General features: G+C 42.9%; 1 protein-coding gene across 12 annotated transcripts in view; it reads left to right on the forward strand.

The window, feature by feature from the left end:
* The window catches only part of otofa (otoferlin a), a 48,628-nt gene that overhangs the window by 14,831 nt on the left and 9,448 nt on the right, over positions 1 to 24,349 (forward strand). For 10 of the 12 annotated variants that reach the window (XR_015083984.1, XR_015083983.1, XM_086019296.1 and 7 more), the window contains exons 5-30: positions 5,130 to 5,329; positions 11,136 to 11,206; positions 11,561 to 11,687; positions 11,784 to 11,838; positions 12,493 to 12,624; positions 13,626 to 13,688; positions 13,821 to 13,905; positions 14,137 to 14,296; positions 14,632 to 14,818; positions 15,132 to 15,318; positions 15,683 to 15,906; positions 16,605 to 16,713; positions 16,804 to 16,990; positions 17,737 to 17,857; positions 18,112 to 18,212; positions 18,469 to 18,559; positions 20,456 to 20,572; positions 20,855 to 21,007; positions 21,118 to 21,310; positions 21,395 to 21,519; positions 21,670 to 21,804; positions 22,428 to 22,589; positions 22,784 to 22,855; positions 23,502 to 23,621; positions 23,688 to 23,849; positions 23,996 to 24,158. Coding sequence is in view for 10 of the 12 variants with exons in the window: in XM_086019296.1 (XP_085875422.1) it covers positions 5,130 to 5,329; positions 11,136 to 11,206; positions 11,561 to 11,687; positions 11,784 to 11,838; positions 12,493 to 12,624; positions 13,626 to 13,688; positions 13,821 to 13,905; positions 14,137 to 14,296; positions 14,632 to 14,818; positions 15,132 to 15,318; positions 15,683 to 15,906; positions 16,605 to 16,713; positions 16,804 to 16,990; positions 17,737 to 17,857; positions 18,112 to 18,212; positions 18,469 to 18,559; positions 20,456 to 20,572; positions 20,855 to 21,007; positions 21,118 to 21,310; positions 21,395 to 21,519; positions 21,670 to 21,804; positions 22,428 to 22,589; positions 22,784 to 22,855; positions 23,502 to 23,621; positions 23,688 to 23,849; positions 23,996 to 24,158 (3,502 nt within the window). In the remaining 2 variants the exon portion in view is untranslated. The remainder of the gene's footprint in view (positions 1 to 5,129; positions 5,330 to 11,135; positions 11,207 to 11,560; positions 11,688 to 11,783; positions 11,839 to 12,492; positions 12,625 to 13,625; positions 13,689 to 13,820; positions 13,906 to 14,136; positions 14,297 to 14,631; positions 14,819 to 15,131; positions 15,319 to 15,682; positions 15,907 to 16,604; positions 16,714 to 16,803; positions 16,991 to 17,736; positions 17,858 to 18,111; positions 18,213 to 18,468; positions 18,560 to 20,455; positions 20,573 to 20,854; positions 21,008 to 21,117; positions 21,311 to 21,394; positions 21,520 to 21,669; positions 21,805 to 22,427; positions 22,590 to 22,783; positions 22,856 to 23,501; positions 23,622 to 23,687; positions 23,850 to 23,995; positions 24,159 to 24,349) is intronic. The other 2 variants (XM_086019302.1, XM_086019300.1) reach the window with 1 other exon arrangement.

Below are 24,349 nucleotides of genomic sequence, written 5' to 3' on the forward strand. Positions count from 1 at the left end.
ATGTCATTTTGTTCCCATAACATTTACAATAATAGATAGATAGAAAGATATGAATTACAGGCAGGACATAATCCTATATTATTTGTTTAACTTGTTTTGTTGTTATGTGTTAAAAAATAAATTAATTACATCAATTACAAAATAGGCAGTTTTTTCCGATTTGAAAAGAGCTAGCATTAGCCACGGTTAAATTAGTCGGTCAATTAATTGGTCAGGCCCTAATCATTTTTATTACAGGATTTTAGTAGGGTGACAATTAAAAAGGAAATAGAACTGCATGGTTATAGTTGCTTGCCCATTAAAACAACATCAACAACGAAGGAGAGCTTCAAGCTAATTTGACCAACCCAATAACTTTTTAACGCCAATTAGTATTCTAGAAGCCGATATCAATCAATCAATCACATTTTATTTATATAGCACTTTTCATACATAAAAATGCAACTCAAAGTGCTTTAAAACATTCAAAGCAAAACATAGAATTATCTTCAATCAAAAGAAAAGATAAATTATTTAAAAGTTGTTGAAAGCCAAACTAAAAAGGTGTGTCTTGAGCTTCCTCTTAAAAATATCAACAGTCTCTGCAGACCTGACATCCTCTGGCAGGCTATTCCAAAGGTGAGGACCAAAATGGCTGAATGCAGCCTCGCCATGCATTTTGGTCCTCACCCTTGGAATAAATAAAAGGCCGGCGCCAGAGGACCTCAAGATCTAATAAAAGTACTTTAAAATCGATCCTGAAACACACAGGGAGCCAATGCAGCAATTTCAAAACTGGCGTAATGTGCTCCCGCCCTCTGGTTCTCGTCAGCACCCGAGCGGCTGAATTCTGCAGTAGTTGCAGTGGTGAAATGCTCTTTTTCGGGAGGCCAGAGAGCAGGGCATTACAGTAATCTAAACGACAGGAAATAAAGGCATGCATCAGCACTTCCGTGTTAGCCTGAGAGAGAAACGGGCGGACTCTGGCGATATTCTTAAGGTGATAAAAACCAATCTTGGTTACATTTTTAATATGAGGAATAAAACTGAGCTCAGAGTCAAAAATGACGCCAAGGTTCTTCACACAGTGTGAGGGATTAAAAATGTGTAGTTTTGGTAAAAGCTTCTCTCTCTGACCTTCGGGACCGATAACTAAAACCTCAGTCTTGTCCTCATTGAGCTGTAGGAAATTATCTGCCATCCATGACTTGATATCTAAAATGCAATTTAAAAGGGTATCAATGGGTCCTGTGTCATCAGGAGACACGGCAATATACAGCTGCGTGTCATCAGCATAGCTGTGAAAGCTGATGCCGTGTCCCCTGATGACATCCCCGAGGGGAAGCATATAAAGATTAAAAAGTAAGGGGCCTAAAATCGAACCTTGAGGAACCCCACATTTAATTTCATGAGTTTTAGAGGAACAAGTATCCATACTTACAAAGAAATATCGGTCTGTGAGATAGGAATAAAACCAGTCAAAAACAGTACCAGAGATGCCCACTAGATTTTTAAGTCTATTTAATAAAATTTGGTGATCTACTGTATCAAAAGCAGCGCTTAGATCCAGTAGCACCAAGACTGTGAGTTTTCTCACGTCTGCAGTGCACCTAATATCATTTAAGATCCTTAAAAGAGCAGTCTCCGTACTGTGGTTCATCCTAAAACCAGATTGATATTTCTCCAAAATATTATTTGTATTTAAAAAATGATTCAACTGGATGAAAACCAGTTTTTCTAAAATCTTACTTAAAAACGGTAAGTTGGATACGGGTCTGTAGTTATTAAAAACGCTCGGGTCAGAACCGCTCTTCTTCAGAAGGGGCTTCACCACCGCCGTTTTAAAGGCAGCGGGGAAGACGCCTGTCTGAAGAGAGCAATTGACTATATTTAAAATTTGTTCTTCAAAAAATCCATAAAATGTCTTAAAAAGAAATGTGGGAATTGGATCCAAAAGGCAGGTTGTTGGGTTTACCTGGGAGAAAACTCGAACAAGTGTCCTTGCATCAACCAGGGCAAAACTTTCCAGTGTTTCCTCATGTAAATATGATTGTCCGGGTTTATTAAAACTTGTGTTTTGACGGGCTAAAAGACTGGATCTTATGTCATCGATTTTACTTCTGAAGTGGTCTGCAAAGTCCTCACAGAGAGCATCTGTTGGTCTCTGTGGGGACTTATTAAAATCAGAACTAGTTAAAAGTTCAAAGGTGGAGAAGAGAACCCTGGGGTTGTTTTTATTGACTGTAATGAGGTTTGAGAAATAGGAAGATCTTGCCAGTTTTACTGTTTTATTGTAAGATTTCAGTTGTTCGCATAAAATTTCATAGTGTACTGTAAGTTTACTTTTTCTCCACCTCCTCTCTGCACTCCTGCATTTTCTCTTTGATATTTTGATAGCATTGTTTCTCCACGGGGGTACAGTCTTTGTTTTTGTTGTTTTAATTAAAAGTGGAGCTACTGAATCTAATGATGATTTAAGATGTAGGTTAAAATTGTCAACAATAAGATCACAGGGTGCAGGTAAAATGTCAGCAGGAGTGTTTTTTAAGATCTCGATAAAATTTGCTGCCACCTTAGAAGATAGGTAGCGTTTCTTCACTGTTCTGACCGGGACTGCTAGATGGTTAAAACTGGCGATGTTAAAATAGACACAGTAGTGGTCTGACACTGCCAAGTCAACAACAGAGGACACACCAGCAGACAAGCCATAGGTTATAACCAAATCCAGGGTGTGTCCTCTGTTGTGAGTTGGCTGCAAGACGTGCTGTTTAAAATCCAAGCAGTTTAAAAGGTTTGAAAAATCTCTGGATAGTGGGTCCGAGATGTTGTCCATGTGTATATTAAAATCGCCAGTTATTAATATCCTGTTATAACTGGAATATAAAATGGATAAGAATTCTGAAAATTCTGTAATAAAAGAAGTGGAATGATGGGGAGGTCTATAGACGGTAATGCAGAGAATAGGGGGACTGCTAAAAACAAAGGCATGGTGTTCAAACGATAAATAGCTGCTAAAAATGATCTCCTTTGATAAAAGAGTATTAATAAAAATTGATGCAGTCCCGCCTCCTCTTTTGCCATCCCTTGTAGAAAATAAAAAGTTAAAATTCGGTGGGCAAGCCTCGTTGAGAGCAACTGGAGCATCTGTACCAAGCCATGTCTCAGACAAAAGTATACCATGTAAATTATTGTCTAAAATCAGGTCGTTTATGATAAAAGTTTTGTTTAAAAGGGAGCGCACGTTCAGCACGGCCAGATTAATTATTGTGCTGGACGTGCGCTCATGGTGGTACGAATGAGCAGTATTAACATATACTAGATTACCACTGTTAAAACCACGTTGTTTGTGTGTGCAAGGGAAGCGTCTGCCGGTGATGGTTTCAATGGGAAAATTGTCCGATAGTGGTAATGATAATGAGGGCCTGCAGGGGGAGCTAGTGAGGGTGGTGGTACTGTGAGCGGCTGGTATTGGCCTGTAAGTGATGGTAGTGACATTGTCATTGCAGCGTTTATGAGTAGAAGAAGAAATATGATTGGTAAACAAGAGTCAGCTGGGAGTGGAATTGGTTACGACATGGTGGATGTTAGCGGCTAAAATCTTGCTACCAAGAGAGTTCGGATGAACACCATCCGGCTGGTAAAAAGACGGGCGATTCCAGAATAGGTTAAAGTTGTCAATAAAAGCAAAGTCAAGGTGGCCACAAGTGCGTAGGAGCCACGTGTTCAAGCTTAAAAGGCGGCTGAAGCGCTCGGCTCCGCGAGACAAGGCCGGCAAAATGCCACTCACCCAGACCGAGAGACCGCAGGTTCTTAACAAGGCAAAGAGGGCGTGAAAGTCTCTCTTCGTCTGCTCAGACTGTCGGCGTATTGTCTCGTTTGTCCCAACGTGAACGATGAGCCGGGTAATGGATGATGGCAGAGAGTCAAGAACACCCGGAAGGATGTTAACTATGTCCATGACTTTCGCTCCGGGAAAACAGCGGGTGACGCAGCCGGGATAGTGAGTACGTCTAATGGTGCTGTCGCCAATTATAACGGTGGTCGGTGGGTGACGTGAGGAGGGAACGCCAAGGGACTCACCACCGGCGGAAGATTCACGACCCCACTGTCCAGGATGGCTCCGCCGAGGCCGAGTGAAGACGGTGGATGACACCGATGAGTGTCGCCGATGATGCTGGTGATGACGACCACCCTTGTACCGGGACACCGCGTCCCGGAGCAGCCCGACGCGTGAGTGGACGGCCGTGTCACCGGCGGACCCGCCCAACATGGGGTTCCCGGCCGAGGTCGTCGCCGTGGGTGGCGGGGAATCCGAGGGAGCCCCTGGGAGCACAGCCCCAGCGTCGGACGCAGCAGTCGCTGTCTCCGACTGCTGTAGTGCAGTGATGGGAACAGGAGACTCACTCGCCAGGGCGGCGAACCGATTCCCCAGGACCAGTTGGGGGCGGTGGGGTTGCTCCCCGGCCCTCCGGCCGCGGGACACCACCTTGACCCAGGTGTCACTCTGCAACGGTGTCGAGCAGGATGGCCCCGGGCAGGCAATTGGATCCCACTTCGCCGTGTCCGAGAGGCCAGCCGCCTCAGCCGTCATTGTCGCCGACAGGATTTCACGAGCGCGCCTTCTCATGACCACCGCGGAGAGTTCGGGGAAACGGGTCGCGAAGCAAGAGATGACCGATTCCTTCTCATGGAGCTCCTCTGAGAGACGACGAATATCCCTTCTTAGGTCAGAGATTGTCTTATTTGCCTTCTCCAGCAGGCCATTGTGTTCGTCGCTGTCGTCTGAAGGCATTTTAATACACTAGCTCCAAGCTAGCCCCAAGCTAGCCCGTTTCCGTCTCACGCTAGCTGTATGCTAGTCCGCGAGATCAAGCGACCCAGAGATTAACAAAAATTTTTAAATAAATAAAAAATAAGATAAAAATAGTCTCCAAAAATTAAAGAGTAAAAACGCAACGCGCAGGTGAGGTAGATTCGAAGGCGAAAGTGCAGAAGTGCAATCGATACCATCCACGTCCAAACTCTGACGATATGACATTTCCTAACAAAGTGCAGACCAAAAAAAAATCCCCTTTGAAGTGGATGTAAGAAAATGCAAACTTCTTCATAAAAGCAAACACAGTTTGACAAAGTCTTTCTCCCTTTTTCAGACCAGCGTTACCATAGAGATCAGATACCAGTCGATGGATGTCGCGGCGGGCATGTGGAGTAACGGCGAGCACCTGGATGTTCCCGACGACCGTGACGGGATGTTTACGTTCGAGACGGACAGCTTGCTGTCGGGGCACAGCCACGGATCCGGGGCGTCTGCAAAACGATCTCTGCAGGGATCCATACCGACGTTCAGAAAGTGAGTCCGACACGCATGAATGGACATGATGGCCGGCCGGAAGGGTGGCAAGAGGTTTGTTTTTGTACTTCCTGCCTTATAGGTTTCGAAGACTGTGCTCCTTGTGCTTTGTGAAAGTTTTCAAATTGACAAATGTCAGTAGCACCCATTCGCACAATGAGGCTTGACATCACCGGCGACGTTAACGTGGTATAAGAGGGAGAGGTTGGATAAGGAGAATGTCTTTAACAGTTTGGCCTTCAGGTATATTTTCACTTGTCAGGCTTTTTTCTTCTCAGCTTCCTCTGTGCCGATAAACGAGCCTTTTTTGTGTGTGTGTGTGTGTGTGTGTGTGTGTTACACCTCAGGCTTTGCTTTTTTTTTTTTTTTTTAAGTGAGAAACATGATAGTCGTGGATTCCGGGAATACTGTACATCCCAGGAACTGCTTTTCACACATAGGAGACTACGACATGAGATTGGACTTCAAATGCTGGCTCGCTTTCCTAACCCACTTTCTGCACTTATTTTCTTACAATGCACAGATACGATTCAGACTTTCTGCTGGTAAAAGATGCGCAATAGGTCCACACGACCTTTATTACGTCTTCTCGATCAGGGCTTGCATGAGTACTTTCTGTTCCAATACGGGCGCCGTTGGTGTGTCCTTGGAAGGGGCGTTCATGCATTCAGCACATTCGAGAGTTGTTCGTGCGCCAAAGCACAATGCTGTACTCTGGCAAAGCGTACAAGAGAAGGAGAAGAAAGTTGCACTGGGGAGCTTGTTTTTTAAAGACCCTCCTTTCTGGTTGGCACTCTTACAACCGAAAGACATGCAGAAGAGGAGGCTTTGTCGCCTTTTCCAAAGTATTTCTTCGTTCCTGTCTTGGAAAGATGTTTTCCCCTTTCCATGCGGCAAATGCATTTTGATGTTAATTGGACTGGATGCCCGGACCCTTCAAGGCATAGATAAAGTCGCTAAGAGAGTGACCTCATCTTACAGTCGGACGTTTGCGGTTTAGGAGCCGCAAGGACCAGGACATGAGGCGTCCCTTGACAGTGAATGCGAGACTTATGCATTATTGTGTAACGATGCCTGTTTTGCATGAGTAGATTCGCCAAACTCTGATCTCCTGTATTTTTTTTTCTTGGCAACATACAGAAGTCCCCGAATTTGACTTCCTCATGTTTATAACTCCGTCGCGACAGTGAAGATGTATTGGAGCGTTCTCACTTGTAAGAGTTGTTTTTTGTTGCGAATGTCTCGGGGTGAAGTATTTGGGGAGGCATCTTGAATATGCATGGCAGGACTGCATTGGTGGTTGCATCAATCTGGCAAGAGGAACCACAAAAAATGTGACCTAGCTTTTAATGGCTGCAGTACACGGAAGACTGAAAGTGGGATGTTTCATTTGAAAAGTTCCCCGGTGGCCATGTAGCTCGAAACCCGTGACACAAAAATAGAGCAGTGAGTCACTTTTTTCGTCTTAGATTTCAGGATATTCAAGAATTTTGCGCTCCATTAGAAATGCACTCAGCAATCCATGCATGCTTAATTGAATCCCAAACAACAGGAGCATTGAATTAATTAGCATATTTGAATGCTGTTGCACTAATTAGAATAAAGTATGTGTAATCATGAGAAATAGCAAAGCTTTGGATTTTTCCAAAGCGTAGAAATGTTCTGTTATGTTAGTTTAAGTGCTGCAAGATTTCTGGTTTTTTTTTTTCATATTGTGCATAATGTATTACAGAGACTTTCACTTTCATTATTCTTGAGATTGTGATGTAACGCCTTTTGCTCTCATTTGTTGCATTCATTAGAAAGTGAACTGTTGAGAGGCATTATGTTTTATGTTTTTTTTAAATTTTATTTCTTTGTTAAACTTCTGCCAATAGATATTTCTCCTGTGACTCTGGACCGCCCCCCTGCTGTCAACTGAAAATGGCCCATGTGCTCGAAATGCAAATGTCACAGCTCACCTGTTTTCTGGGTTTGCTCACGTGATGTGACCGTAAGCAACTTTGACGTCGATTTCAGTCGACAGCAGGGGGCGGTGCTGCATAAAATGTCAGCCGCCTTGAATGGATGCGACCGATTATTCTGCTTAATTCGTACTCCAAAATTGTCAAGGTCATGCAAGCCGATTTCAGAATAGTTTGTGCTCCTGCCGCTTCTTTGGTAATTGGAATTTAGTTCACTTGACAGCAGTCAAGTAAAGGCAGCCCGTAAGGCCCGTATATACCTGAAGTATACGGTTCATTATCTTGACCCAAATTGAAAGGCATTGTAGTGTAAATTTCTGCAGGCTAGCGTCTCTTCTCCACCTGTCCCCGTGCGGGCTGTGGGCCTGCAAGATAATTTATGACATTGCCCTTAACACATTTTTTTTTTTTTTGCTATCGGATGCACCTCACTGAGAAAGCTCTGCAGAGATTTTGTTACTCCTAGTGAATATATCAACTCCTGAGTGGGTGGACTGTCACTCAGAGAGAGAGATTTGCTGTGGAGCAGCTGAGCCAAACAGGACCCATTTAACCACAACAAGAATATTAAGTATTGCTGCTCATGAGTACCAACATACTAAAATGCACTTTTATTTAAATTGCCTCACTTAAAAAAAACAAAAAACAAAGTAAGTAATATGGCCACACTGACAATAAAAAAAAAAAGTAAAATTACCAAAACAAAGTTGTATTCTTCCAAGAAAAAAAACGGTAATCGCCGATTATAACAAAAAAAAAAACAACTCTCCTTTGCTTTCATATGATAGTCGTTTCCATTTTTCATAATCACAAGGCTGAAACCTTGTTATTTTTTTTCTAAAAGTTGTGTTGCTAACGACGTATCACTGTGTAGTGTTTTCTCACACACAGGGACTCCTCTGTGGTGATGTGCAGAGATGATTTGGAGTGTGTCAGCAATTTGTCCTTTTTCTGTCCCCAACGTGATACATGGCAGAGAGTCGCTTGATTTAAACCTCAGCGTGTGCATTTGCTGCGTGTCTGCGAGACATGGTGAAGTCAAACATAGGACTGAACGAGTCTGAAAGTAATGGTTTCTTTTCCAAGCTGACTAATATAATTACAATAAGGAAAATATATTTCAAGTGAATATGGTTGGACTCGCTGTCTGTCTTCCTCGCTGCCTCCGAATGCATTATGGAGGACTTCTTCAAATCAAGGAGCACTCAAACGCTCTATAAAATATGAGGTCTGGAACACGAGGGGGACTCACAGGAGTGGAAAATATTTGGAAGAATGAATCTGCTAATTAAATGTAGAACACCAAGCCGAGATCGAGAAGCGCAAACCTTTCATGCTGTGTTTGACGAACGTATTTCCTCCCCAACTGTTTTATGAGAGTAGCTTTAACTCATCAGTAGGGGTCTTTTTGTACCCCTCGTTGGATCGAAATCTCAACCCGATGCACTGGGTTAAATCATTAACCCAATGCGCTAGGCACCGTATTCGTAACCCAGCATTGGTTCGGTCCCTTTTGGACCCAGTGCTGGGTTAGCTATTTCCCCCGTTTGGGTTACTTTCAACCAAGCACTTTTTAGAGTGTAGAAAATGGATGGAGAGCATCGTTGATGTGACGAGCTTACCTGAAATAGCCCCGGACTGAAAAAAGCTTGGCCGCCCGTCTCCTTTAGTGCGAGTGATGTCCGATGCACTTTGATGTGTGAACCGGATCCCCGTGAACAAGCGAGCGAAAAGACCTGGTGTCAGAATCTATTCAGCCCCTCTTGCAGAACGCGCAAATGAATTATTGAACATTGCGATATTATTTCCATGCATTGCTATAGACTATACGGTAAAGTTCAAAAGCAGCAAGGTCATCCATCCATGTCCACCCGAGTGCCCCCACCTCTGTAGATTGGCGTGCGCAGAAAATTCTTCTCTGCGGGGTGCGTAGGGAATAACACAGCCTCGTATCATTCATTTGGAAGTGCAATGTACACGTGTAACGAGGCAATCTATTCATGCTGCCATCTATTATTGATTTGCACGCCCCCCCCCCCCCCCCAGCAGCATAAACACAGCCAGGTCCATTTTCATTTCCAAGCAGAACTTGTTAGACCTCACATTCTTTAAGTGCACATGTTGGTGTTGACAGTGCGTGACTAGTCTTTGCCACTCGGTCCACTATGTCTGCTAATGTGCGCTATTGACGTTCTTTTGAAATCTTTCCTTGCCCTCCTGTTTCTGATTAAATCTAGCCGGAAAGAAGGCTTGTAAAATGAAAATAATTCCCGATTCCGATTCACTAAGTTAGACATAACCCCACTCAAATTTTTTTTATTATTTGGCTCAAATGTTTTTTATTATTTGGTCGGTCAACTTTGAGATTTCAATGTTTGTTGATGTTGTTGATTGATCTATTGGCCCACGACCTTTTTTGACTGTTGGTAATACTAACCACACTCATTATTCTCCAATAATATACCCCTACATCCCCGGTGCCCTCCCTCCATGTGTCCCTGCCTCTTTCCATCCTTGCCTCACCCACCCATTGGTCTCATCTGCTTGCTTAGTTTTGGACCTGCAGCGCTCGGCAGATGGCAAATATAACAATCAGATAAGGTTATCGAAAGGATCGATAATAGTAGCCTCGTGCCTTCATTGAGCAGACGGGGACAAGTGTTTCATGTGGTAGGTATGAAGAACATAGCGTGTTTTCATACTGGGCTGTTGTGGTGGTTTGTTGCCTGTTTTCTAACTGACGCAGAAAAATGTACACTGAGGAGAAAAGCATCTGCATTGTTGCCGTGGTGACCAGCTTTCGCAATCTATGGTATTGTTTGAGAAGCCAGGACACCGATAATGTTGATTTCAAGACACCGTTGTTCTTTAGTTGTTAGTGTTCAGCATGCAAATACATTGGTTGAACTTTTTTAGTTCCGCACCGCTTTTTGTATGGATTAGCTGTCGATGTATTTAACACAGCGGCTCACCGTAGCTCTAGAGCCATTTTTTTTCATGAATTCATTACAAGTATTTTGAGAAGGCCAATTATTTCTATATTAAAAATATATTTTAAAATGTTTTTTTCATGTCATAATTCACATTTCTTGAGCTTGTGGATTGGTGTAAATGATGAAAACATCAAAATATTTAAAAAAAAATAATGTAAATGAAATATTTCTAGAGCACGATACTGAATCCGAGTTTCACTTTTTCAATTGAAAGGCCACTGAAAAGTTTCAACGATATTCTTATCTATTGAGATGCGCCGGTACTTGAAAATATGATGCTTTTGAACTTCACAGTGAAGCTCAGTGACGCGGCATTCTTCGAAACGGTCCTTTCTTGTTTTTCCGCGCGTTGGACGGGGATTATAACAGAAACAGGACCCAGATACAGTATACCGACTGTGAATGCTTGAGGACGCAAAGGCAAAAGCGCATTCATGAATTTCCTGACGTGTATCCATTTCCGCAGCAAATTGGATGGTCGCACGCATTCTCAATTATTAAGGCTGCCCATTCGTGGGCTGTCGCCGGTGACATCACAAGTCTTTGTAGTCGCCGGGACATGTGATCCAGATCATACAAATGTGGAGAAACTGGACACTCATGTTTTTGCCAACGTGGCTTTGACCAATTGTGGCTGGTGACAATTCTGAGTTCTAACCGGCTGGACTTCAATGTCATGCCGAGTCGCTATGATTGACTTGGCGGTGTTTGGTTGCCTCTTGATCAGTGTCAGTCAGTCTGGTGGCTTTGGGCCCAGTGATTGAAAGTGACCTTGAAGGGCACTTGTTTAGTGAACCACGCACAAGTTCACGATATCACTTCCCTCTGCTCTATTGTCTTCCCCAACAGATCAGGGAAAGGAGTGTTTGCCGCCATGAAGCTTGGCAAGATCAGGAGCTCAAAAGATGATCACAAGAAAGGTAAGTAGAAAGGTAAAAGAAAGTTTTGAGTCCATTAGGACCAGGGGTGGGCAATTCCGGCCCTCGAGGGCCAGTATCCTACCTGTTTTCCAACTCTCCCATTCTGAAGTTGTTCCAATTTCAAAACGCACACAAAATCATTTCAAATTTGTTCTATAATAATTTTAATAACAGTCATGCTCATAAAAGTACAGAATTTAAAATGATGGTAAAATAGTGTCACTGGTACTCCAACGAAACAAGATTGAAAATTGGACAGTACAGGTCAGGTATTTTGGGACTCAAACTGAACCAAAGACTTTTTATATTACTTTTTGGATATACATTTAGAATAACTAATAACTTGTGCCTCAGATGAGCCAGCGGTGCTCGACATGGAAGACCTGGACAAGAAGGCCATGCGTCTCGCCGGAATGTTGGAACCGGACGCCATTTCGCTGGCCTCGGTCACTGCTGTCACCACCAACGTCTCCAATAAGAGGTCTCGCCTTTTGCTGCGATACACAGACGATAACCTTTGTGAAATACAAATCAATTAAATGGACGGGGAAACAAATGTTTGTGCTCGTTATTGCAGATCCAAACCCGACATCAAGATGGAACCAAGCTCTGGACGTCCAGTAGATTACCAGGTTTGTGTGCTTTAAAAAAAAAAAAAAAAAAAAAGGTTTCTGTAATGCTTCTTCGGTGCAGAAAGAACTGGTGAGCCCCGAAGGTTAGAGCTTGCACATTCATTTCCGCCTCTCAAACTTAGTCAGCTTATCGTTTCATTCATTGCGTCACAGTTTTACAGTATTTTCCACAACAGGTTCACAGTAAATTATAATTTTGACAGGAGAGCCCTGGAGTCAAATGGGGGAAAAAAAGCATGTTGTTGTTCAAGTACAATAGTATCTACAAATATGCCCGACAAGAGATTAGTGAGATGAATCACAGCGGCAAACCTTTACCTTGTAATCGCATGTCCTTGTAAACAGTGGAAACTTGCCGTTGCGTCCAGCCTTTATGTCTACCCCTCATCTCATCTAAAGGTTAATTAAACCAAAGAGATACCTCCAGCTCATAGCGGCTTTGTCTCTTAAATGTTTTATTGGTTTAGCCTCGGGAGATGGCGTCGTTAAATGGAAGTCCGGGAAAAGCAAAGAATCAGGGGCATCATTGGATTATGTTGAGGTTAATGACTCGTGTGATTTATTTAAAACGCTCATGTTCCAGCTGCTGGGCCCGCATGTATATCCTCCTGACGCGTCGCGCCAGCGCTGAATTTGAATGCTCGCCTCCCACAGATCAGCATCACGGTCATCGAGGCCCGCCAGTTGATTGGCCTCAACATGGACCCCGTGGTGTGCGTGGAGATTGGCGATGAGAAGAAGTACACGTCCATGAAGGAGTCCACCAACTGCCCCTACTACAATGAGGTGAGATTTGAAATCTTTTTTTCGGGCGGGAACACGGGCGTGTAAGGTGACATCAACTTTTCTAGTCGTGCTCAAACAATCTCCGCGGCCATAAACGGACTGTGGGATTAGCTCCCATAAAACCGCGAACCATTGATTGTTTTCTCAGTGGATTCACTTCAGTCCTCACAGGCACAACGCAACCAACTGAAGAAGCCGAGAAAATGGAACTGTGTTTTCAGCGGATGGCGTGAGCTTGTGATGCATTTTGTAGCAACCTCCACCAGGGTTGAACTATAAGTCAAAATGGAAGTTTCTGGAAACATTTCTGTTTTCTTTTATCTATAATCAGCAGAGACACTGGCACTGGGAATTCAACTGACAGGGTGCATCCATAGCCCGCACTTATTCAATGGCAAAATTTCAATGGGAGTGGAAAAAAAAAAAAGTCTTTTGTTGTTGAGCAATACACCAGATACATGTCAACCAGAAAAATCTCCCATCCATTAATGCCCCGCCAATTCAAAATCCCTCACCCTGAATATTGCCCAAAGGAGTTTCCGTCGCAAGACGCTTCTTAGCGTCATGCTGAGCTCAACCTCTGGCTTGTGAGTCCTGTGGAGGGAACAAGAAGGAGTAGTGAGAGTTTGTCTGCTATCGATTCTTTTGTCTGTGACAAAAAACCCCTGCGGACACACAAACTGGAAGATAAACCTATCCGGATAATGGCCCTCACAGCTTTCGAGACTATTTTCTCAGCCTTCAGTGGAGCTTTCTATCATTCATGAATATCTACTGTATGGCGCTATGATGATACCAAATGTGCTTACTTGGCTACTTTGATAAATGTGATTCCCACACTGACTTTCTTCACACTCAGCGCTGACACCATCATGAAAAGATCACTATCACAGCTCTTTGCTATCGGCTCAATTCTGCCTTCGAACCCTGTATTGATGTCCGCTGAGCGCTAACGTTGTATGAAATGATCTCCCCCCCCATATTTTCTCCTCTCCCTGCAGTACTTTGTCTTCGACTTCCACGTGGCCCCTGATGTCATGTTTGATAAAATCATTAAGCTCTCGGTAAGGACCACCTCTCCACCTTTATTACTGTAAAATCAATAGTTATCTATGATTATAGCATAACCCTAAACCAATCATTTATCCTGCGTTTTGTACTTTTTGATCATATTCAATTCTACATTCTGCGGTCAGGTTATTCACTCCAAAAACCTTCTTCGGAGTGGAACGCTGGTGGGAACCTTCAAGATGGACGTTGGGACCGTTTACCATCAGCCCGGTAGGCTCCGATAAGAATATCGTAACGCGTATGCAGATTTTTGCTGTATACAGGATCCAAAATGAGGATGGTCATAAAAGGCCAAGTGAGTGGAATTGATTATTGATTACAGCAGTTCGGAACTTGATTTTTGTCATAGTCCATTCACAAACGGGTAGTAGAATGCCCAGCCCCGATTTGAAAGGCATCATCGTGTGGACATGTATTGAAATGTCTTTTGCTCCATCCCAGAGCACCAGTTCTACCACAAGTGGGCCATCCTGTCCGACCCTGTTGATATCACGGCCGGATGCAAAGGCTACCTGAAATGCGACATCGCCGTGGTGGGAAAAGGCGACAACATCAAGACTCCACACAAGGCCAACGAGACCGATGAGGATGACATCGAGGGGTAGGCGAGACGATTTTTCTCGACGACCGATTAGCCAATGCGTCCTCCATTACAATTGTTGTGCCGTTAAACATCAATTCGGGTTCCAATTGTAAAGTGGGCGTTTGTGTTAAGTGTTATGAATTACATTGAATAGAGAAAAACAGAACCGAAGTTTGCAAAATGACACTTGTTTTGGTGTGACTCAATAGGCAATCAGTTAGCTGTCCTTTGGCTTCACAAGGACTACAAAAATGGCGTACAAGCTGACCTACAGACTTAAAACATTGACAAATTGGGTTCCATCCAAACTTCTAGCTTCTCAAGTTTGCATTTCTTAACTTTCTGTCTTTCAGCAACCTGCTACTCCCGGAAGGAATTCCCGCGGAGCGTCAGTGGGCGAGATTCTACGTCAAAGTCTACCGCGCCGAGGGCCTTCCGAAGATGAACACCAACATAATGGCCAACGTGAAGAAGGCCTTCATAGGAGAAAATCGAGACCTGGTGGACCCTTACGTTCAAGTGCACTTTTCTGGGCAGAAAGTAAATGACCTCCGTAATTGGGCTCACTGCTTGCTTGACAAAAGTATTGGGACAGAGCCTTTGATCAGTTGCTAATCAATCAAGATTTGGGTTGGACCACCTGGATCTTAAGTCTTTATTTTACAGAAAACTTTGGACTATTCTACTGGCCCATAGCCCTGCCCAACCTCATGCTTTTCAAACAATTTTCATCCATATCCATCTAGTGGAAAAAGCCAGGTGTCCCACTGCTTTTGTCCGAGTGCGTTTGCCTCAACAATGCTGATTCTGATGGAGACTCCGCCTTGGATTTCAAAGCATGAACTGTCCGCAGGGGAAGACCTCAGTGCAGAAAAGCAGTTATGAACCCATCTGGAACGAGCAAATCGTCTTCACCGAGCTCTTTCCTCCACTCTGCAAACGCGTGAAGGTCCAAATCCGCGACTCAGATAAAGTGAATGACGTTGCCATAGGAACCCACTTCATTGACCTGCGCAAAATATCCAATGATGGTGACAAAGGTAGGTCAAACAGAGGGCGGTCAGCCGAAAAATATGAATTGCAAATTGGCATTGATTGGCTGCCAATTTTCACTCATTAATCATGTTGTTTTTGCTCCAAATTCCTATCCTGTTAATATGTGCTAAGTAGTGCCAGCATAAGCCACCTGATCCCCATTGCGGAACAATAATGAAGTCAGTGGAGGACTAATAAAAGGTCTGGCGGTCAATTGGATGTCAATGGGGGATTGCCAAATGAATTAATTCATCGGATGACTGGAGGAAATAACATCGATTTGTCTGACCTCATGCATGAAGAAATGGAAATATACATGTGTATGTGTACATATGTAATTCCTTGCACGTGCTCTTGTATGTAATCTAGGGTTCTTGCCTACTTTGGGTCCGGCCTGGGCCAACATGTACGGGTCTACACGCCAGTACACCCTGATGGACGAGCACCAGGACCTGAACGATGGACTGGGCGAGGGCGTCTCCTTCCGAGCCCGTCTATTGCTGTCCATCGCCGTGGAGATCCTGGACACGGCCTCTCCGGAGATCCTCAGCTCCGCCGAGGTGCAGATGGATTCCGTATCCAACATCTCGGAGGTGAGACTAGAGCAATTTAATTAACATTCAAAAGCCCACGGGAACCTTCTTAATAATCCACAGCCCACTGCTATATCGCCGCGGTTAACGGCCCAGATGGGTCCGAAATATTAGACGCGACATTCGCTTGAGGCAAATGATTTGGCCGCTACTAGGCCGTTGAAGTCAAATGTCTCTTTCCTCTCTTAAGAGATGGTTCATTTGTTTCCCTATAAGAAGGCACTCAACACAGGTCCAGTGACATTAAAAGAAAAAACTGTAAAATAAATAAATGCAAAAAATATATGTACCGGTATATCAAAACATGGCTACGTTTGACATGTACTATTTTTTTGTTTTTATTATTATTTAGATCATTTTTATCCCAAAAATGCAAAAGCAAATAGATACCCTTTTTAAAATGTCGAGATACAGTACATACATACTGTGATGCTTTAGATCTCAGGAACTAGCCACACAAGCTAATAACTGCGAGCTACATTTTTTGGACATAGCTATGATAACTGTTTTTTCATATCATATGTTGCAACATTATAAATAAAGGTGATGAGATTTTTTAAGTTTTAATTTTCAATTTTAAGGATTGTACATTTCATTTTTCTACTAGTGGCACAGCGCTGCAATAAAAACAATTCTAAAAATGTGACGTTTCTTTTTATTGCCCTTCTTTATTGCCCCTGTTTCCTTCTCCCTATCAGAGCGCCACGGGCAAGATGGAAGAGTTCTTCCTCTTCGGAGCCTTCCTGGAGGCCACAATGATTGACCGAAAGATTGGTGACAAGCCGATTACTTTTGAGATCACGATTGGTAAAGCAGTGGCTTTCTTTCTTCTTGTTGAAGCTAAAGAACTATGAAGGGTGACCCTAAAAGCAATGTGATAATGCGCCCCCAACAAAGGTAACTATGGCAACCAGATAGATGGCATGAGCAAGCCGTCATTGTCGAGGAAGAAGAAGAAGGATAACGGAAACGACGACGAGGACAGCGAGCTCATCCAAAACTCCAGCGAAGACGAGGCTGATGAAGAAGGCGACTTGGAGTCGGTCTCCTGCACGCCCCTCATGAAGCCCGTCATCACAGATAGGTCAGATCAAGCAACTCTTTGTTCACATGTCCTAGAAGGACAAATGTTAGACTCCACGATGAGTTTGTACCTTTTACAAGAGAAAAGTCCCCCAAAGAGTTCGAAGTGCAAGTGTCAAAAGAGTGTTTGGTGTTGAGTGATTTTTTTTTTTTAATCATGAAATGGACAAAAGAGAAAATAGATACCTCAAACTAAAGTAAAGAAAAAAAAAAGTAAGTACTCTATTTGTGGTTCTTTGGTTGTCCATTTGCAAGCTAGCACACTAATTCATAGAGAATGATGTAAGATGCTAGAAAAACATGGCTGAATGGTTCTATCGTGACTATAATGGCAAAAACTGCTTACAAGAGTGAAAGTTGTCTTTTGTTGTCTTTTGTCTGTTTGCTAGCAAGCAAACTACTCCCTGTTTTGTGGGAAATGACGTAAGAAGACAAACTGCACCATTTTTGATTTTAGGTTGTGGAATTATTTCCATTGTGATCCAAATGAATGAAAGATCAAATTAATCCCAAGGAAAAAATGTAAAAAAAAAAAAAAATCGAAAATTAAGAGTGATGTGAGAGATTTAGGGGGAACATTCTTGGTTGACAAGAACAAAAGAATTACTTTACCAGTACCCCCCCCCCCCTTACTAATCAACAAGCAGCAATCAAATAATACCGCTCACTCTCTTGCTTGGCAGACATAAGGTTAATTAATGTGACAAGTGACTGTCAACATATATATTTTTTTTCTGAACCTGGCAGGAATTACTTTCACCTTCCCTACTTTGAGAAGAAACCATGTGTGTACATCAAGAGCTGGTGGCAGGACCAGAGACGACGACTGTACAACTCCAACATGATGGACAAAATTGCTGACAAGCTGGTCAGTATTCCATTTTGCCAAACAACATATCCCCATCTCTATATACCGATATGTGATCAGAATGATGGATGCCCATTAGCTCACTCAGACATCACGGTGGGCCAGAAATAACAGTGAGAGCCCATAATTCAGCCTGTGACCCGGGGTCGTGGTACTTTTGGACCACTTCTCGTCCTTTCATGGTAATCAACTTGACGCTGTAGAGAAAAAGAACTCGTGTCACATCTGCTACTCTCTGTTTTGTGTGTGCGCAGGAGGAGGGCGTCAACGATGTTCAGGAGATCATAAAGACAGAGAAGGCCTTTCCGGAGCGCCGACTCAGGGGCGTTCTAGAGGAACTGAGCCTTGGCTGCAGGTCAGCATGTAATGATGTAAAAATAGCATGTTAGTGTACTTAAGGAGGAGTTTGCAATTGATCTTGTTACCCCATAAAAGCACCTTATCCGTATTGGAATGTTACTATAACGCCAAATGTGATCGGTTTGAAGTTTCATTTTTTGCGAGGCCATTGAGAGTACTTTTGGCGCCTCTGCTATCTTGTATCTGAACTGCAAAGAGACAAAGAGTCATGTTTTTAAACACTCACTGTACATGTTTTGCTTTTTTCCCAGTCGCTTTGTGAGTTTGGCAAACAAGGACTTAAACCAGGCGGGTAGAACCAAACTGGATCGGGAAAGACTCAAGTCCTGCATGAGAGAAATGGTAATGATGTTTTGTTTTTTGTTTTTTTTAAAGGGTGGTATGTGTAGTAAGAGTTATTTTTAAAAAGGGCATGATGAATAACAAGACATATTTTAAAAAGGGTGTATGTATAAAAAGCCTTATTTTTAAAAATGACATGATTTAGAACAAGACTTACTTTTTAAAGGACTTTAAAGGACTTAAAAGAGTTTTTTTTTTCATTACAATGTATGGTAAGACTAAAAATGGCTTGATCTATTGTTGGTTATACATTTTTTCCCCCCAATACAGTACACTATACATGGTCATTTTTTTTCACCAAAAAAAACCTTACTATACATGGTCGTTATTTAAAAAAAAAAAAAAAAACGTCTTACTATAAATGGTCTTTTTTCCCCAAAAAACGGCTTATAGTAAGGCATTTTTTGTGGGGAAAAAAACAACCGTAAGCCGTTTTTCGTTAGTAAAAAAACGACTATGTATAGTAATGGTATAGTAAGGCGTTTTTTGTGAGAAAAAAAACGACCATGTATAGTAAGGGTATAGTAAGGCGTTTTTTGTGAAAAAATACAACCATTTATAGTAAGGTGTTTTTTGTGAAAAAAACGACCATGTATAGTAAGGGTGTAGTAAGGCGTTTTTTAAAAAAAACAAAAAAAAACAACCATGTATAGTAAGGGTATAGCAAGGCGTTTTTTGTGGAAAAAAAAAACAACCATATATAGTAAGGGTATAGTAAGGTGTTTTTTGTGAAAAAAACGACCATGTATAGTAAGGGTGTAGTAAGGCGTTTTTTAAAAAAAACAAAAAAAAAACAACCATGTATAGTAAGGGTATAGTAAGGCGTTTTTTGTGAAAAAAAAAACAACCATATATAGTAAGGGTATAGTAAGGTGTTTTTTGTGAATAAAACAACCATGTAAAGTAAGGGTGTAGTAAGGCGTTTTTTAAAGAAAAACAACAACCATGTATAGTAAGGCGTTTTTTGTGAAAAAAAGTCGACCATATATAGTAAGGGTATAATAAGGCGTTTTTTGTGAAAAAAAAAACCCGACCATGTATAGTAAGGGTATAGTAAGGTGTTTTTTGTGAAAAAAACAACCATGTAAAGTAAGGGTGTAGTAAGGCGTTTTTAAAAAAAAAAAAAAAAAAAAAAAAAAGAACAACCATGTATAGTAAGGGTATAGTAAGGTGTTTTTTGTGAAAAAAACAACCATGTAAAGTAAGGGTGTAGTAAGGCGTTTAAAAAAAAAAAAAAAAAAAAAGAACAACCATGTATAGTAAGGGTATAGTAAGGTGTTTTTTGTGAAAAAAACAACCATGTAAAGTAAGGCTATAGTAAGGTGTTTTTTGTGGAAAAAAAACGACCATGTATAGTAAGGGTATAGTAAGGTGTTTTTTGTGAAAAAAAACAACCATGTAAAGTAAGGGTGTAGTAAGGCGTTTAAAAAAAAAAAAAAAAAAAAGAACAACCATGTATAGTAAGGGTATAGTAAGGTGTTTTTTGTGAAAAAAAATGAACATGTATATATACATCAATATACATACATGTATCAATGTATGTATATTGAGCACTCTCGATTGTCCCTAGGTATGACTGTGAGTGTGAATGGTTGTAAGACTCGTTTTTCAGTTTTATTTAATCACATGATATATGATAAGACACAAAAGAAAAATAGACGTGTTTTTAGGATATTTTTAATGACATGATATATGGTCAGACTTTCATTAATGACATGACGTATCACAAGTAAAAAAAATAAATAAAAATAAAAGAATTATGTATTGCATGAACGTGCTTTCACAGTGTGTGCTGAGGAGAGAGCAGTGAGCAATTGCTCACACGCATAACTTAGAAGGGGACATTGGTCAGCAGTCTATATTAAGATATCTTGGTCGCGCACTCTTGTTCTGCAGGACAACATGGGCCAGCAGGCCAAACAGATGAGGACACAAGTCAAGAAAAACACAGTGAAAGAAAAGTTGAAGCTGGTGCAAAACTTCCTGCAGAGGCTTCGCTTCCTCGCTGATGAGGTACACATTTGATGGCAGAACACAAATATTCAGCCAACTCACCGGTAATCTACAAAGCATACTCACAAGTCAGAACATCCTATAAAACCAATACATTTGGTCACGATTCAGCTTTGACAATGATAAGAATGCTCCGTTTTGATTTGACACTTTTTTTTTTTTTTTTCCAAACAACACATGAACATTCAAAGTCAAACACAACCGTGGCCATGTGTTCAATTTCAAAGTGTCCCACCAATGACGTTCGTACGTCATCCAAGTCATGATATGATTCTTGTCCAGCCACAACACAGCATCCCGGACGTTTTCGTGTGGATGATGAGCAACAACAAACGTATCGCGTATGCCCGCATCGCATCCAAAGACATCCTCTACTCTGTCGTGGATGACGAGACGGGGAAAGACTGCGGCAAAGTCAAAGCTGTCTTTCTTAAGGTATGTCGTCGCTCACCCGCGTGCTTTGTGAGTGTGCGGGAAGGGATAAAAAAAAGGGACAATGCATTTGATTTCCAAATGACTTAGTTCCCACCTGTGTTTGTCCGCAGCTGCCGGGGAAAAAGGGTTTCGGCCCAGCCGGTTGGACCGTTCAGGCCAAGCTGGAGTTGTACTTGTGGCTCGGTCTCAATAAGCAAAAGAAAGAATTCCTGAGTGGCCTTCCCAACGGCTTTGAGGAGGTTAAAGCTGCGAAAACCTCCCCTTACCTTCACCCGGTGCCACCCGTCAGCCTCGTGTATAACAGTAAGCGCACACCCGGGTTTTCGATATACGCCGCTTTCTAGCTGATGTTTTTTTTTTGTTGTTTTTTTTTGCGGCGCCCGACAGTGAAACAGGTCTTCCAGCTGAGAGCGCACATGTACCAAGCGCGAAGCCTGTTCGCCGCCGACAGCAGCGGCCTCTCCGACCCCTTTGCCAGAGTCTTCTTCTCCACCAATAGTCAGGTCACTGAGGTAAAAAAAAAAAGCCTTGCGCCGTGTAGTGAATTGCCAACCGAATCCCAAGCGCGCCAATAGCCATGTTCAATTTCGCGGCCGCGTATTCATTTGGCGCGCATGCAGTTCATGAAGTGCTTTCTAAGGCATTTTCAACACGCGCTGCAGGTTCTGAGCGAGACCCTGTGCCCCACTTGGGACCAGCTGCTGGTTTTCGACGACGTGGAGCTGTTTGGGGAAGCCGGCGAGCTTCGGGACGACCCGCCCATCATCGTGGTGGAAATTTACGACCAGGACACGGTGGTAGGATTTGCGCTCAAGTGACAATCGGACGGAGAGAAACGAGGGTCAACTCGTTGTGCTCACGAAAGCCCTTTGCCTTTCCATCCGTGTTCCGACCTTCTGTGCGCCTCACTGCTACATCCTGTTCCATGCTCAAATAGAGTGGCAGCTCGTCACACTCATTTGAATCGGGCTCTGACATACAACCGACGTCGCATGACTTGCACCTGTAAAAAAAAAAAAAAAAAAGTTTTAGTAGAATTCCACATTGATCATGTAACATTCACATTTGATCTTTGTCATGAGAATATTGGGGAATTTGGGGAATGTTCTAAATGTTACACTTTGCATTTTGGCAGTACGTCCCAAAAGTGAAGAATTTCCCTAAAAAAAATTGTCTGAGTAAATTCTCCCAAATTCCTGTTGATTCCCATGGGAAGAGTGAAAATTTTGCAATTTTCAAACTAATGCACATTTTTCTGCAAGACCCCCCCCCCCCCCCTCACTTTCCATGTGCGTCTAACCAACACTGCCCTCCGGGGAGTCACCGTGGCAACTGCACCCGCCTCACATCCTCACCTAGCTCCCTTGGCTTATCCCTTGTGACCGTCTCCCACCGCCCATCGCCATGATGCTGTGTGCAGGGCAAGGCGGAGTTCATAGGTCGGACATTCGCCAAGCCCACCATCAAGATGTGCGACGAGCACTACGGCCCGCCGAGGTTTCCGCCGCAGCTGGAGTACTTTCAGATTTACAGAGGGAACTGCACTGCCGGGGAACTGCTGGCTGCCTTTGAGCTCCTTCAGGTAAATCACAGCCGGAGATGATTTCGGAGACGACGTGCGGCTTTCCGTTTTCTACCTTCAATTTTTTTTCCCCCCATACTTATTTCCAAATAGAACTCGCCTCTTTCAAAGATCCATTTTTCCATTCGAAATAAACTTCTGGGTGTCCCTCCACTCTTTCCCTCTCTTGTGAAATCACCCGTTCCTCCCTCCAGATACCTTTCGATGGCGAGGAGGTTAGACGAGCTCTGATCGCTGTCCATAACTTTGCTGTTCCTCAGATAAAGGTGCTCTTTTCAACCTTACTTCCGTAACTTTCAACCAGTCACTTAAAGGAGATCTTTTTCCTCATGCGGAGGAAACATCTAAACCCGCACCACATTACCAACTTCACTCTACAATCAAACACTGTACGCCACTTAACAGAAGACAATGTTATTAGTTAACATTAATTAGTACATATTTTTTTAAAATCTCAATATAGGTCTGCCTACTTTTTAGCTTTGCCAAAAATTTTTAGACCATATCGTCTGGATGTGGCTTGAAAGTGACGGATCTACACCTAGCCTAGCTTCCGAGTCACGAGTGGATAAACTCGTCATTATGCGAAATTAGAAATTGTGACACCGCAATTCGGCTCACTCACTGATACATTTCCGAACTACGGAGCGAGCTTGGTTGTTCAATTTCACTTTATGGGTGGGCCGTCAGTCCTGAGAACCAACTATTTTACGTGCCATTAAAAGTTCGTTTTTACTTCAAAAGGGCGGCAACAAGGGCTTGCACGGCTCAAATTCGACATGCTCGCCAAAATTCTTGTATTCTATAAGAACCGACTGGTCTGTGATGTCTCTCTCACACACACACACACACACAAATCAAAAAGAATTGAACCCTCTTTAAACTAAATATCTTCTCTGTACCCTTGTTAAGATTGGTCAAGGAGGGCCGGCCGATCTTCCCCCCCTCGAAGGAGCAACAGACTCCGAGCGAGGCCCAATCATCCCTGTTCCGCTGGGGATCCGACCGGTGCTGAGTCGCTACCGCATCGAGGTGAGGGCTATCAAACACCTCGGATTCTATTTCAGCATATGAAGAGATTGCTTTCATCCGCTCCAGGTCTTGTTTTGGGGCTTGAGGGACCTGAAGAGGGTTAACCTGGCCCAGGTGGATCGCCCTCGTGTGGACATCGAGTGTGCCGGCAGAGGTGTTCAGTCCGTCCTCATCCAGAACTACAAGAAGAACCCAAATTTCAGCACATTGGTCAAATGGTTTGAGGTGGTGAGTGTCGCTGTTCTCCAAAGATGGAAACATTCTGTAAACAGGCAGCGATTAGTTCGGTAGGACAACAATAATGATGATTTTTTAAAAAAAAAAAAAAAAAAAAAGGGGGCTGTACCTGATCTTTGTTTAAATGTTTTCCTCAGGACCTTCCTGAAAATGAGCTCCTCCATCCTCCGCTCAACATCAGGGTGGTGGACTGCAGGGCATTCGGACGCTACACCCTTGTTGGCTCACACGCGGTCACCTCTCTGAGGCGTTTCCTCTACTCTGCTCCTGACAAGACGTCCAGTAACTGGGGCAGCGCAGGTACGGAGGATCACATGCACTGAAGTGAAACAAAGATGACTTTCTGTTCATATGTTCGGATGATTTAGCGCATTATGTACACACTATACTATATATATGCAGTTGTGAGAAAAAATATGGAAGCTAAAACTTGTTCTGACATTGTTAAAAAATACCAAAAAAAAAAAACGCTTGACTAACTTTTTTCACTG

This window comes from Filicampus tigris, chromosome 20 (genome assembly GCF_054856515.1).
Source record: "Filicampus tigris isolate MCC_2025a chromosome 20, RoL_Ftig_1.0, whole genome shotgun sequence".
NCBI lineage: Eukaryota > Metazoa > Chordata > Actinopteri > Syngnathiformes > Syngnathidae > Filicampus > Filicampus tigris.